Source organism: Neodiprion lecontei, chromosome 4, assembly GCF_021901455.1.
Source record: "Neodiprion lecontei isolate iyNeoLeco1 chromosome 4, iyNeoLeco1.1, whole genome shotgun sequence".
In the NCBI taxonomy this organism is placed as follows: Eukaryota; Metazoa; Arthropoda; class Insecta; order Hymenoptera; family Diprionidae; genus Neodiprion; species Neodiprion lecontei.
In genome coordinates, this window is record NC_060263.1 from 24,763,555 (window position 1) to 24,775,924 (window position 12,370).

Below are 12,370 nucleotides of genomic sequence, written 5' to 3' on the forward strand. Positions count from 1 at the left end.
ATTCCAAGTTCATCATTCGTCAATAATTTTAGGTTGTTAGGCTCTGTAAGTCATTAGAAGAGAAGCATGTTTCTTGAAACCTTTTCTAACAAGAGTTCAATCCAATTCCATTAAAACCGTATAACCTCTGTAAGAATAAGTTTGTCCAAAGGAAATGTCGAAAAAAAATGTGTATAACTGGAGCAATGTTGAACTTGACAGCTTAGGCTGACCGATTTCGTTGAAAAATGGTGCTTTGATTGGTTATTTTTATCAAGCTGCCGTCAATTGTCTGTCTTCAATAAATAGCAATAAATAATCGTTGTCTCCGTTGGTCCGATATGTCTAACTTTTTAAAAAGTAATCTTCGACTTGTGAGCGAATCTTTACCCATAATTTCCCTCGCTCGTCAAGGTTGAACCGCAGTGTTCCCTCGAAGCTACATGCATCGCTCATCGAGGAACAATGAAAGCTATCATCGAAAGAATCGTAGGAAGATTGTATCGCATGCTTTGCCGTAAGAGGAGAGGAATTGTACGTTAATCTCTCCGCAAGGCTGTTCTCTTGCATACACGGCACATCAAAGTCCGTGATGATTGTCTGCAAATACTGTACACAACAACGTGATGCGGAAGCGGCATCACGGCCATCGTCACATCGGCGTTAGATTCTAAGACGCGAGTGCAGGAGCGATGGGTTTCGGAACAATGGCATAACTTGGGTGAAAATTTGATATTTATGACACGAAACGAAACTTTTCGTTACGGAGTAGTAATGTACGTATACCTACGCGTGAGTTGCGTGACTCGAATGACTTCCGACAACCGGTTAGGACTTCGAAAGGTATATATTATTTATTCGTATATCGATGATGGATGCCGAATTATGTTGAATAACTGAAAACGAAACCGCGCTGGGCCCTGTAATGTAAAGTCTCACACCAGCTAGCCACAACGTATGACATACGTAGAGGCGTAATAAGAGGGAAAGAATTCAATACCGGTATAAATCACAGATGATAAAAAACGCGGATTACACAAGCAGCCGAACCGGTTACAGCGCAAATAGAACCCACCTGTAAAGTAAAAGGCATTCTCTACCGATACGAGGGACTCGCACAGCGCCGCGGCGACTCGGCTTGAGGCCCCGAGTCGCGGCGTCGTCATCGTCGCCAAGGCCCAAATAGAATAAGGAAAACGCAAATGGAATAATCGCATAACGTCCGATCGGCAGCTGACCCTGAACTTCGTAATGGCGATTCATTCCCGCTCCTCGGCCGTGCAATTACAATTTTTTTTTCCTTCGCAATATTATTCAGTCTCGTGCAGTGTATAAATTTTACCCGACAATGCAACACACGCCTCACATACGATGCATTGCAGCTGTAGACCGAGTTGGACAATTATGTCCCGGTTACGTGACACGGCACTAATTGTTCCCTATAAACACCGAGCGAAGAAAATTTATGGTTACGCCTATGTTGGATTCTTGAAAGCGTTTAATTTTCACCTTCTAAACTGAAAATAGCTTTCGGTATAGAAGTTGAAAATAAATTCTCTAACTGTTACCAGAAAACATAGCCACTGCGAATCGTTTTCTAGTAGTGGAAAATTCAGTACCAACAATTGTGCTAATATTTAACCGAGGCGACAAACTGTATACATATGGTACACCTAATTTTCTTACATAGGTAAAAACGTTGGAAATGGAATGTGTTTTTCATTTGACGAAATTTTATCTGATCTGATAAAAGCGTTAACAGATTAACAATTTTTCTCCTTAAGAGGAATGGCATTTATTTTAATTAACGAAACATTCCTGTCGTCAACTATTATTAAATACGGATATACTAAGAGATAACGCTGAAATTTATTCTACCACGCATGCTCGAGCTTTGTCGTAATTTTACGCAGGCTTAACAATTTATGGAAGCTAAGCAAGTGCTAATAATTTTTTTCAAGTTCGGCAGATCTCAAACAGTTGATATGGTGATTTCGGAAGGATCGGCAAGCTTTTATTATTGATTGATTCATGACTGTCGCGAATCGTCGTAATAACATAATTTCAATTCGCCACTTGACGCTGTAGAGTTTGACATCTCATAACCTGTTTTGAATAAGTTGGCTCCCCTGCCTAGCAGACGGGAATATTACCGCGGTACAATTTCGCCGACCAATAAAGTTCAATTATTTTGCGCAATACAGTCGGCCATTCATTCCGCCAAGTTTCACCGTTTCCTCTCAGTATTTGCTAGAACCGACAATTATTTTTGTACCTTCGCGAAGTCGAAATATCGTGGACAGCGCAAAACGTTCGACGTTATTTTGACAATAATGAATAAAAAAAAAAGTACAATCAAAGTTTGATCTGCATACTTACAAATCAAAAAAAAAAAAAAAACAACCCAATCGGGTTGAATAATTGGCTCCAAAGGTATAAACTCTCAAAATGCACCCCATTAATAAAAATCGTCTGAAAAACGAAGACGAATACGAACAACACAACATACACGAGACATTGATTATACCAACATATACGATTAGTGTAATAAATACTCGCCGGATGTGGATTTTAGAAAATAATTCGGTTCCATCGTTAAACCGAGTCCCCTGGGTTAACGACCGTCTTCGCGTTATCGAAGGAGTTATTTGCCTTCTAACAATCGGCTTCGTTTCCTTTTACCTCTACAGACGATGTATACGGACGGTCTGCTGACCCTCCACTACGGGAAACACCCCGCAACCTTGGCCGCGGAGGTAGGCGCCTGGTACAGCGGGGACCAGCACGTGGACGTCGCCCTGGCCTGCGACGACGGCTCGGTGATTCGAGCCCACCGCGTCGTCCTCGCCGCGGCCAGTCCGCTCCTGGCGGACCTCCTCCGGGACCCAGCCCTGGACCACGTCGTCCACCTCTCCGGGGTCAGGAAACCCCAGCTTCATTACCTCCTGGAGTTTCTGTACAACGGAGAAGCCTTGATACCGGTGAGCTGCGAGTCGAATTCCTTGCAACTGTTGTGCAATCCATGTGGAGTTCGAATGAACTTTCGAAAAAACGTTCAATATTAACTCGAGGGGTCATCCGCTTGGTGACCAAATCATTGGTATTCGTTTAAAGTCATGTCTAGGTTGTTATCTCAGTTTCATTGATTTCGGTATACCAAGTGATCAATTCCTCGATCGTTCTCAAGGCTTATAACCCCGGTTTTAAATCTCATTTCTGAACGTTCTAGGATTGGATAGAATCAGAGGAAATTACCTAGAAAGATAGAAAGTCAACGAAATCACACGATGAGATAGATATCAATGGAGGGCTAACGACTCCAAACCATTTAACGTTTATCGTAAGAATTACAATGATTTCCATAATTTTCAACCCTTGTCACGCGATTCCTTTGACGCTATCGCTTGATTTCAAGCGATATGCTACGACTTTTAATTATTTCACTAACCTCGATTGATTCCTTCTGAATTCCAAGAATACGTCGGTCATACGAGTTACTTTGACTTACAATTTGATTGCCTCTCCTAATAAACCGGCAGATCAGTGAAATATTTAATCGTAGGATATAAGAGGCACCGTTTTGTGTTTCATTTCCATTGCTTCTGGTACTCCACAAATCTATTCGATTATTGAATTAATCACAACAAAATTTCCTATACCCTGAATGATGATCGGAACTCTTCAGCATTCAGCTGCTCAAAAGTCAAATTTTAACAGTGATCAAAGCCGTCCGAAAACTTTTTGTATTATCTGTGACAAAGCCTACATTTAAGTGTTACGGATATGGCCACAAACGAACCAATTCTGGTCAATCACGCATCTACCCTAATCAAACCACGTCCTTGTAATCTCAAAATATAGGTAACAGGATTTAATTTATTCCTCAGGGATTTATTGTTACAGAACAGTATTAACGGTACCTTGAGTGCTCGATCAAGCTTGCGTTTGCAATATTTCATATTCCATATAAGCAACGGCAAAAAAACATTGTTGAATTTACCGTATAAGGAAAAGTTTTTTTCTCTTTAACTACTAAAATAAACGTAGTTTCATTAGGAGTAAGACAACTTATTGTTCTGGTCAATTTTCAAACGCCGTTCCGTCAAACCTTAAGAGACAATTCTTTCGCCATATTCGGTGTCAATAAATCCCTTTTGCTGCATACAGGGCAGCAGTTTAACGCAACTCGAACTTTTTTGTTTATTCGTTTATTCGTACGTTAAAAATTATCTTCTTTCCGTACCGCCACTCAGTCTTCCGAGCTGATACCACTGCGGGAACTGTTCGAGCTGCTCCAGATAAAATCGGAGCTCTCCGAGTCGAACCATCCGCAGACTTCGAGCAAGTCTGACCAGGACAGAATACCTACGCCCCAGCCCTCGGAAAGTCAGGAGAGCTCGAGTTACGAGTCACAGTACGACGGCAGGTTAGTTACCGGCTGTTGTCGAGTTGCTTTGTTTTTTAGTCGGTAAGGTAGCTCTCTGCCTATTCCGCTCTTCTACTTCTCGACGAAGGGGAAGAACCAACCATAAATTCAACCAACATCTTCGCAATTTTTAAAAATAATTTTAATCAAACGGCTTTCAATTTCCCCATTTTCTGTTCTGGACTGTTGGTTCATTTCTTTTTAATAGTTGTCTAATTGCGCTCCCAAAATTTCTGTCAATTTAACGAATTTCGATATACGGAAAATTTTTAAAAAAATCCGAACATTCACTATGCCCGATAAATCTTCCGTTCAAATAAATGCTATACGTTTTATTTCGTACCTAATTGTACGCCAATCAAAAGTGTCATAATTCCAGAAGCACGATATTATGTAGAGGTCATTTTTATTCAACATATCATGTCTCTCCCTTTTGATCAACTTGGCGTTTGCGAATGTTCGACAGTAGGCAGTCTAATAACCCGGCCGACTGCTGTTCGGTTCTCATAAAAACCGAGGGATGCGAAGATGAAACGGAAGTCGACGTCGAGGGCGTCGAAGGGGAGACCCACCACCATCTAAGCGACACCAGAGAAGGGAGTGTCGAACCTCCCCGGAGGAGGGACAGCTCCGATCCTGTTAACCTGTGTTTAAATTCCGGCGCCTCTACGACCAGCGAAGGTTCACACGATGTCGTTCACAGGTAAGTCGGCTTACAATTAGAGGTACGCTTGTATGATCTGTTCTTGTTGAAGAGCAGCAGGATCGGCGCATTTCGTTTTCACGATATAGGTGCGCTCAACAAATTATTGTTTGTAATTTCTGTCGGTCTTTTAACGGATTGTCGATTAGAACAAATTGAAAGAATTTTTTCCTCTTCGTGTAGATGAAATAAAAAAGTATTATAAGCGATTTCCGAAAGCCCGTAGAGTTCTAGATTGCGTCCCTAATTTTTATATTGTGAAAAACGAAGTGTTGAAGAGTGATTACAGGTTTGCAACGAGCGAAAAGCTTGTTTTGCCACGAGCGAAACGTAACGAAACGTTGAGATAAAAAGAATTGCTTCAAAATTTTAAAAACGTGACTCAGTGGTTCAGTTTCGGAAGTCTGGGTATATCTGTTTTTATCACTGTTTGCTGATATTGAGAGAATCCTTGTAGAGATTTTCCGAAAAAATGGGTCATTACGTTACGAGGCTGCTAAAGTCTGACCTTACTGAGTATTGTCGGAACGTATGCATCATCTGCGTGAAAATGCCCCAGATTGCGACATTCCACTACAGTGCCAAACGTGAATGTCGGCGAATTTGTTCGTTTCATACGATAATAATGCCAGAAAATGCATTTCTACAATAACTGCGGTAATTCTTCTTGCGTAAAATGAAAATTTCCATGGATTGTTGGATTCGGCATTGAACGTAAAATTGCGCTAGCTGCGACTTTTACGGGTAAACGATGCACAGGCTCTGATAACAGCCTAAACAAGTGACATTTAACACGATTCGCAAAGAGTGACTACAACAACCTTTGACGAACTTTAACTCCATATGTTTATTTTTGTCCTTGGTTGAGGAGAATTTCCAAATCTGTTTCGTTTCTCACAACGCTGTCAAACTTGGTTTACACAAATTACTCGTGAAGGTGTGATGCAGTATTTTAACGTATCGGCGATAACCGGTAGCATCAACACACACACACCCACACACTCACACACGTTATTCTCCTAATTGCAACGTGCTTCGGGCCATTAAATTGGACATGCAGATTCATGCATTCGGGTCGTGGATGCGTTACGGTATCTAAGCACGGGGAATCGTTAGCGGGCGTTAATCACCGCCCGACAAACGCCGCAAAACGAGAAGCCTTGAAGAGGTTGATGATCGTATTAATTTTCACCTCCTGGCTAAACGGTGAAGTATAAGTAGGCGGCACTAAACTTGGACTTGAAATAGTCACGTTGTTTCAGCAGAAGACTGTGAAACAAGTTAATAAATTACGAAATTGCGACTCGCGTTTGATCCAGACCGCGACAAACCACTCGAAGTTCGCTTATCAACAGTCTGTGGTTGAGGAGAGGCATTTTTTCAACCATACCGCAAAATCAGTATCAAATAATTCAAAAACACCTGCCTAATTTTTTCAGATTTTTATCTTAATTCTAACTCGTGCCTACAACAGGGTGAATTTCTCCGTTTAAAATACACGTCTTTCGGACACGTTCTCGGATCAGTATATATTTTATTATATAAGTAAGAATGTTCAAAGAAATCTGTGACTGCAAGGATTTAGTGGTCGTTAGTGCTAATCATCGTACCTTGTAATCTCGACGAACTGCACACCCTCAAAATCTAATATTCTTACACTTAGAAGTGCAGTTTGTCAAGATTGCACGTTATGGCGATGTGAATTTTTCTCAGATAGTACCATTAATCACCACTAAAACCTCGCGGTTGCAGATTTTTTTGAACATTATTACTTTTATAATAAAATATATACTTGGAACGTGTCCGAATCACATGTATTTCAAACGAGGAAATTCACCCCGTTGTCGGCACAGGTTAGAGTTGAGATAAAAAACTGAAAAAATTAGGTAGTTGTGTTTGAATTATTTGAAATTGATTTGGGCGGTGTGCTCGAGAAATTTCGTTAAAACTCTAAATATCGGACACCCTAGTGCAGGTTTATGTTCTTGGAATAGTCTCTATACTATACCTAAGAAACGTCAACAAATTGACTTTTTTTATTGACCTGCATATCTAAGAAAAATACTTCAATTTCTATACTACAACGTCGTGTTGTTGTGGTGAATAATATCAGCTAATAACACTTTATTGGAAATATTCGAGAACGTTGAATCTTTCGTATTCCTGAGATGTTTCTTACATTTCCAGGCCAGAAAAGCCCCTGCTGGAAAGACGGGAGTCGTTGGAGGAAACCGAGGAGCGTAGAAGGCAGCTTCAGGCTCGTTTGGCGCTCGGCCTGGAGCCGGGAAAACGGAAACCCGAAGAGCTGCCACTTCCCCCGGCGGAAGCGTACGTGGTAACTCCTCACAGAAAGAGAAGGCCAGGGTTTCACAACGCCCCTGCCCAGAACCCGGCCTTTGTTCCCTTCAATCCTGGATTCGAGACGCCCCGGAGGCTGCAGGCGCCTCATCCCCACAGTATATCAGCCCCGCCTTACCTAGTAAGTCATTATCTCCCTTATCCCTCTGCACAAGAATCTACTTACGGATCCTTCATGCTGATAGCTACTTTTCCTTGACCTGCATTCTGGTATACGATACGTGCAATGGCGTTCTTATTGCATACAAAATCACTTTATTATCTGCAAATTGGAACGCCTTCCGATGAGAGAGTCTTTCCAAACACGCGTGTATGCTGAAAGATCTGCAGTTTTTTCGGAACTCCGAAAAAACTGCAATATCAGAGATTTCAAATGATTCCACGAGTGGAGTACACCTCCCGCGGTCGATTCTGACCATTCCAAGGCCACCGGTGTCGTTTTTGCTGCCATCTGTGTTGACCGAAGACTGTCATAGCGTTTTCAACCGGCTGCACTGAGTGCGATCTCTCCAGTTTTCATCGAATAGCAAAAGTGAAATCCTGGGGAAAACGCAACGCGGTGAAACCAGTTGAAATTTCCAGCCGATAAAGAAAGATATCGGGTCGCTAACACGGCTTCTTACGGAGCCTGGCCCACTTGTCGCCATAAATTGACCATGGGTAACTAGGTATGTGCAAATTCTTCGGTCAACGCATCTGTTCAACCTGAACAGCAGACGATACTGTCGGCCTTGAATCACTCCAAATCCATCTCGAAGTGTGTACACCATGTTTAAAAAGTCGTCAATCCCTCGACACATGCTGCATGAAAACTATTCGAAGTTGACTCGCAACCATTTTCCCCGTCTAATAACCCTTCTTTCTTTGAACAGGACAGACCGGTGACGCCGCCAGGAGCGTCGCACAGGCCGCCAAGCGCGGATCCGGTACCAGCAGGGGGCCTGGAAACGCAGTGGGGGGCGTGGACGCTGCCCCCGAGTCGGGCCCCGCCGCCCCCGCCGCCGGACGACCCCCCAAAATCGACCCCCGTCCGCGAGTATCGCTGTTCTTACTGCGGGAAGCAGTTCGGCATGTCGTGGAATCTGAAAACGCACCTGCGGGTTCACACGGGGGAAAAACCGTTCGCCTGCCGCTTGTGCGTCGCGATGTTCAAGCAGAAGGCCCACCTCCTCAAGCACCTCTGCTCCGTTCACAGAGGCGTCATCGCCGCCCCCGACAACACGTTTTCCTGCTGCTTCTGCAATTCGAGCTTCGAGAGCTTGCAGGAGCTCATCAGGCACTTGTCGGGGCCCCACAACGACTTACTACTAAGTAAAAACCTCGCCGACTAATGACAATTCTAAGGCTGTTCCTTTATGGGGACACCCAATTTATTTACAACTCTTCGTACCGTGATCAATGAATCCGTTGCTCATCTGCGGCAGCGTCGTAATGTGTTTTGCGCTGTCTGCGATGTGCGTTACCTTAGTTGCTTCTCATTCCTTTACATTTTCTCTTTCTTTAAAGCGGTATGTGTCACGAAGAGACGATTGAAAAGGTGAGTGAATTTTGGGAATTTATATCTCGACTCACGAGTATTTTTTATGCTAGAAATAATTAATGAAAGCAGTGTTATCGACAACAACGTCAACGGTCTTACTTGGCGACATGTTTCTCTGAGTTCACTATACCTCAAAAACGGTTAAATGGATTCACTTCAAATTCATCAAAAATCACTCAGGCACGGTGCACAGTTTTTTTTCTTCGCAACAAAATGGCGACTACATGAACTTGAAATTCTAATCTTCGTAAAAAATGTATTACTTTGTTTTAAGACTCAATCAATTTAAACAATATGATAATTACGAATAAGCGGAATCGTGGCAAAGAGAATGAACTATATAAGAATACATCCTGGTTACCAAAAAACATGTCACTGCATGAAAGAGTTGACATTATTATCAATAATAATGCTTTCTTTTGATTGATGCTACTTGAAAAGAAAAAAAAAAAATACTTAAATAAAGCTCGATCGACATACTTGCGAATATAACAAACCCGAATCGAATTAAATAATTGGATGTCGAGATATGAATTCCCAAAATACACCCACTTTTTCAGCCATCTACTCGTGTTCCATAACCCCTTGAGACCCAACCATAACCGTTTATTTTTGCAATACATATACACAATACTAGTAATTTCAGCCAACTCAATTCGCAGTTATTATAATTTATTTCAAGGTTAAATTATATTTTAGCAGCCCTAGCGGACATTTTGTCTGCTGTAAAATACCATTTGATGTAACAATTAGCGTCGGTAACCAGTGCAAAACCAAAATAAAAGTACGAATGCCTCTAACAGCGACCATTTGATATTGCATCGAGGCTTGATTTTGTCTCACGAATATCGGCAAAAACAATATTTTCCTCGATAATGCGAACCTAAAATTGTGGAACGTTACTTCACGCCAAATATTCGATAAATATCTCTTCCTTTTCACGAATTTAGCCCCTGAAAATCACCTCCACTTGTGTATATGTATCGAAAAAGACACAGGTACGGCTTACTCTGGACCTTGTTTCACTGCCAGTAGCAGAGATTGATCGATCTAAGACAGACGATAACCTCTTTTTTTGCATTAGGATCCCAGTCATTATTTGAAATATTTCAAAATGATCATGAGCCATGAAAGTAGACGCTTCGAGTTGGTTTTTCAGGTGTTGAGCATCTCAGGCGGTTGAATCATAGTGTTTTTGCACGTAAGTACTCTTGAGCCTTTGATTCCAATAGCTTTGTATAAAGAAAAAAACTTCAGCCACTTTTCTTTGGGAAAACAAATTTAAAATTCACCAACTATGACTTGAAATTTTGTGAAAATTGAAAATTGGAATATGAAAAAAGGGTGCCGTCAACGATATTAATTCTAATGTTTGAATTCAATGTGATAATTTATTTCACGCTCCAGAGAATAATTTTGAGATCCATCTCTAGAACGAAGTTTTCCTTATTTTTCTTCGGACAGTGAATTTTATTTACTGTGGTATTTTAACAACGTTGATTTAATTTGATATTTACTGCGTTCCCTCAAGAGTACTTATTTGGTTACGGAAATTAACCGAAAGTAGCTTGTGTCCTGTTCTAAAACGAGCCGTTCTTTTGTTTGCTAGTGTTGGTGAAAAAAAATGTTTTGATGTCAAGATGAAATTTTTGTTGAATCAATTAAGTTGCAGTGAAAGGAAAATTAATATTTCACCTACATGCAAATGGTGCTTGTTCCAAGCAATAATTATCTTCCGTCTCATAATAGATTTACTCTTTTTTTCCCCCCATGTTTATCTTCTACCTCTTTTGTTTTTATTTAATTTCTCAAATTCTGTTCCTCCTTCACCTCATTTTCTCCTTCTATGAGAGCATCTAACGCCGGGTGACACTTATTAAAGTTTTTTTTTTCCGTTACGTTTAATAGCAATTATATGTATAATTAGTATATTCTTGAAATTTTTTATTTATTGTTGTATTACGTGAAATTTTAGTATCCCTCAACTGTCTTACCGCTCTAAGTTTAAAATCATTTTTCACCCACATGATCGTCGAATCGTTTATCTCGTAATCTGTCTTATGTACGGTAAATGCTTGGTAATGAAATCTGCGGTAATTGTCAAACTCTGTTCGGAAAAGAAAAGTAACATTTATTTACAAAAATTTGTCTAGCAATTGGAAGCCATTTTATGCACAAACGAAAAATATAAACTATAATCTCTTCCGAGTCACGGTAGTAACGACGCGTGATTGACAATAATTGAAAATTAAGAATAGTGTGTATGAAAAAAAGTATTCCACTGCTTCTATTTGGTGCATTCCACGCCACCTCGATCAGAGTCTAACCCTCAACCTCTTGGATTTGGTCCACGATTTTTTCAAATTTTTGCAACATATCCTAATTATAATTTTAAAAAATCAACTTGTTTTTACACGTAATTTAAAATTTTTTTAAAAATAGTGAGTCCTTTTCAGAGTCGTAACAACATTATAGAAAATCGCGAACCAAATCCAAGAGGTCGAGGGTCAGACCCTGATCGAGTTAGCGTGGAATGCTCCACGTACTTGGTATATAAATCACCTTGTGCCTTGGTATTTTTCCCCAGAGAAGTAAAAGATAATTGCTTCATTCTACACATGGGCCTATTTATCTGAGATAAAATCGGGTACCTTCTGTTCGACGAATATTTATTCGTTAAAGGTGAAACATGTATCTTGGTAGTTAAATTACTCTCCACGAATTTTTAAGCCAATATTTTGGCAATAATTTGTGAGCGTCGAAACGAAGGAAGATAAAAATCTCAGAGATGCATACGAGGGTAATTCTCTATGTATTTTTAATAATTTTTTGACAGAAAACTGGAAACGTTTTACCCGCATAATTTTAATTACGCATTTTTATGAAAAATCGTAGATACATAATTTCTTTCTCCAGAGTTTTGTAGAAAAACACGTCGTCAAAAGAATAACAATTAATTACGCGTATTCCGCGGAAGATCTGAAATTGAATGAAAAATACTCGATGGCAAAATATCCTGGCGCTACAAATTATAACTACGGTAACGGCTTGAAATTGCTTTTATTTCTTCACACCCATTATATTATGCGCGTCCCGTTATTATTCAACTTGGAAACGAAATGTACTATTTAGTCAGTAAAATGAAAGCCCGTCGAATTAAACCCATAAGTGTTACTGCTAGATCGAATGAACGCGATGAAGTTAGTCTTTTAGTCGTTTTCCGCTTTGAATATTTTTTTCCTAGTCTTTATTCTGAGATATTATTTGTTCACCAATTTGAAAAAAGAAGAAAACGATGAATCACTACGAACAAATGATAATTTCATTAATCGTTAACGATTGATCTATTTTGTCTTATAGATGG

At 40.4% G+C, this 12,370-nt stretch overlaps 1 protein-coding gene across 1 annotated transcript in view; it reads left to right on the plus strand.

Annotated features, from left to right (window-relative positions):
* The window catches only part of LOC107227342 (transcription factor Ken), a 28,298-nt gene that overhangs the window by 15,240 nt on the left and 688 nt on the right, over positions 1-12,370 (plus strand). The window contains exons 2-6 of the mRNA XM_015668457.2: positions 2,670-2,960; positions 4,233-4,405; positions 4,872-5,108; positions 7,296-7,587; positions 8,339-12,370. The exon at positions 8,339-12,370 is cut by the window's right edge and continues 688 nt beyond it. Of these exons, the coding sequence (XP_015523943.1) occupies positions 2,673-2,960; positions 4,233-4,405; positions 4,872-5,108; positions 7,296-7,587; positions 8,339-8,797 (1,449 nt within the window). The 5' untranslated portion in view covers positions 2,670-2,672 and the 3' untranslated portion in view covers positions 8,798-12,370. The remainder of the gene's footprint in view (positions 1-2,669; positions 2,961-4,232; positions 4,406-4,871; positions 5,109-7,295; positions 7,588-8,338) is intronic.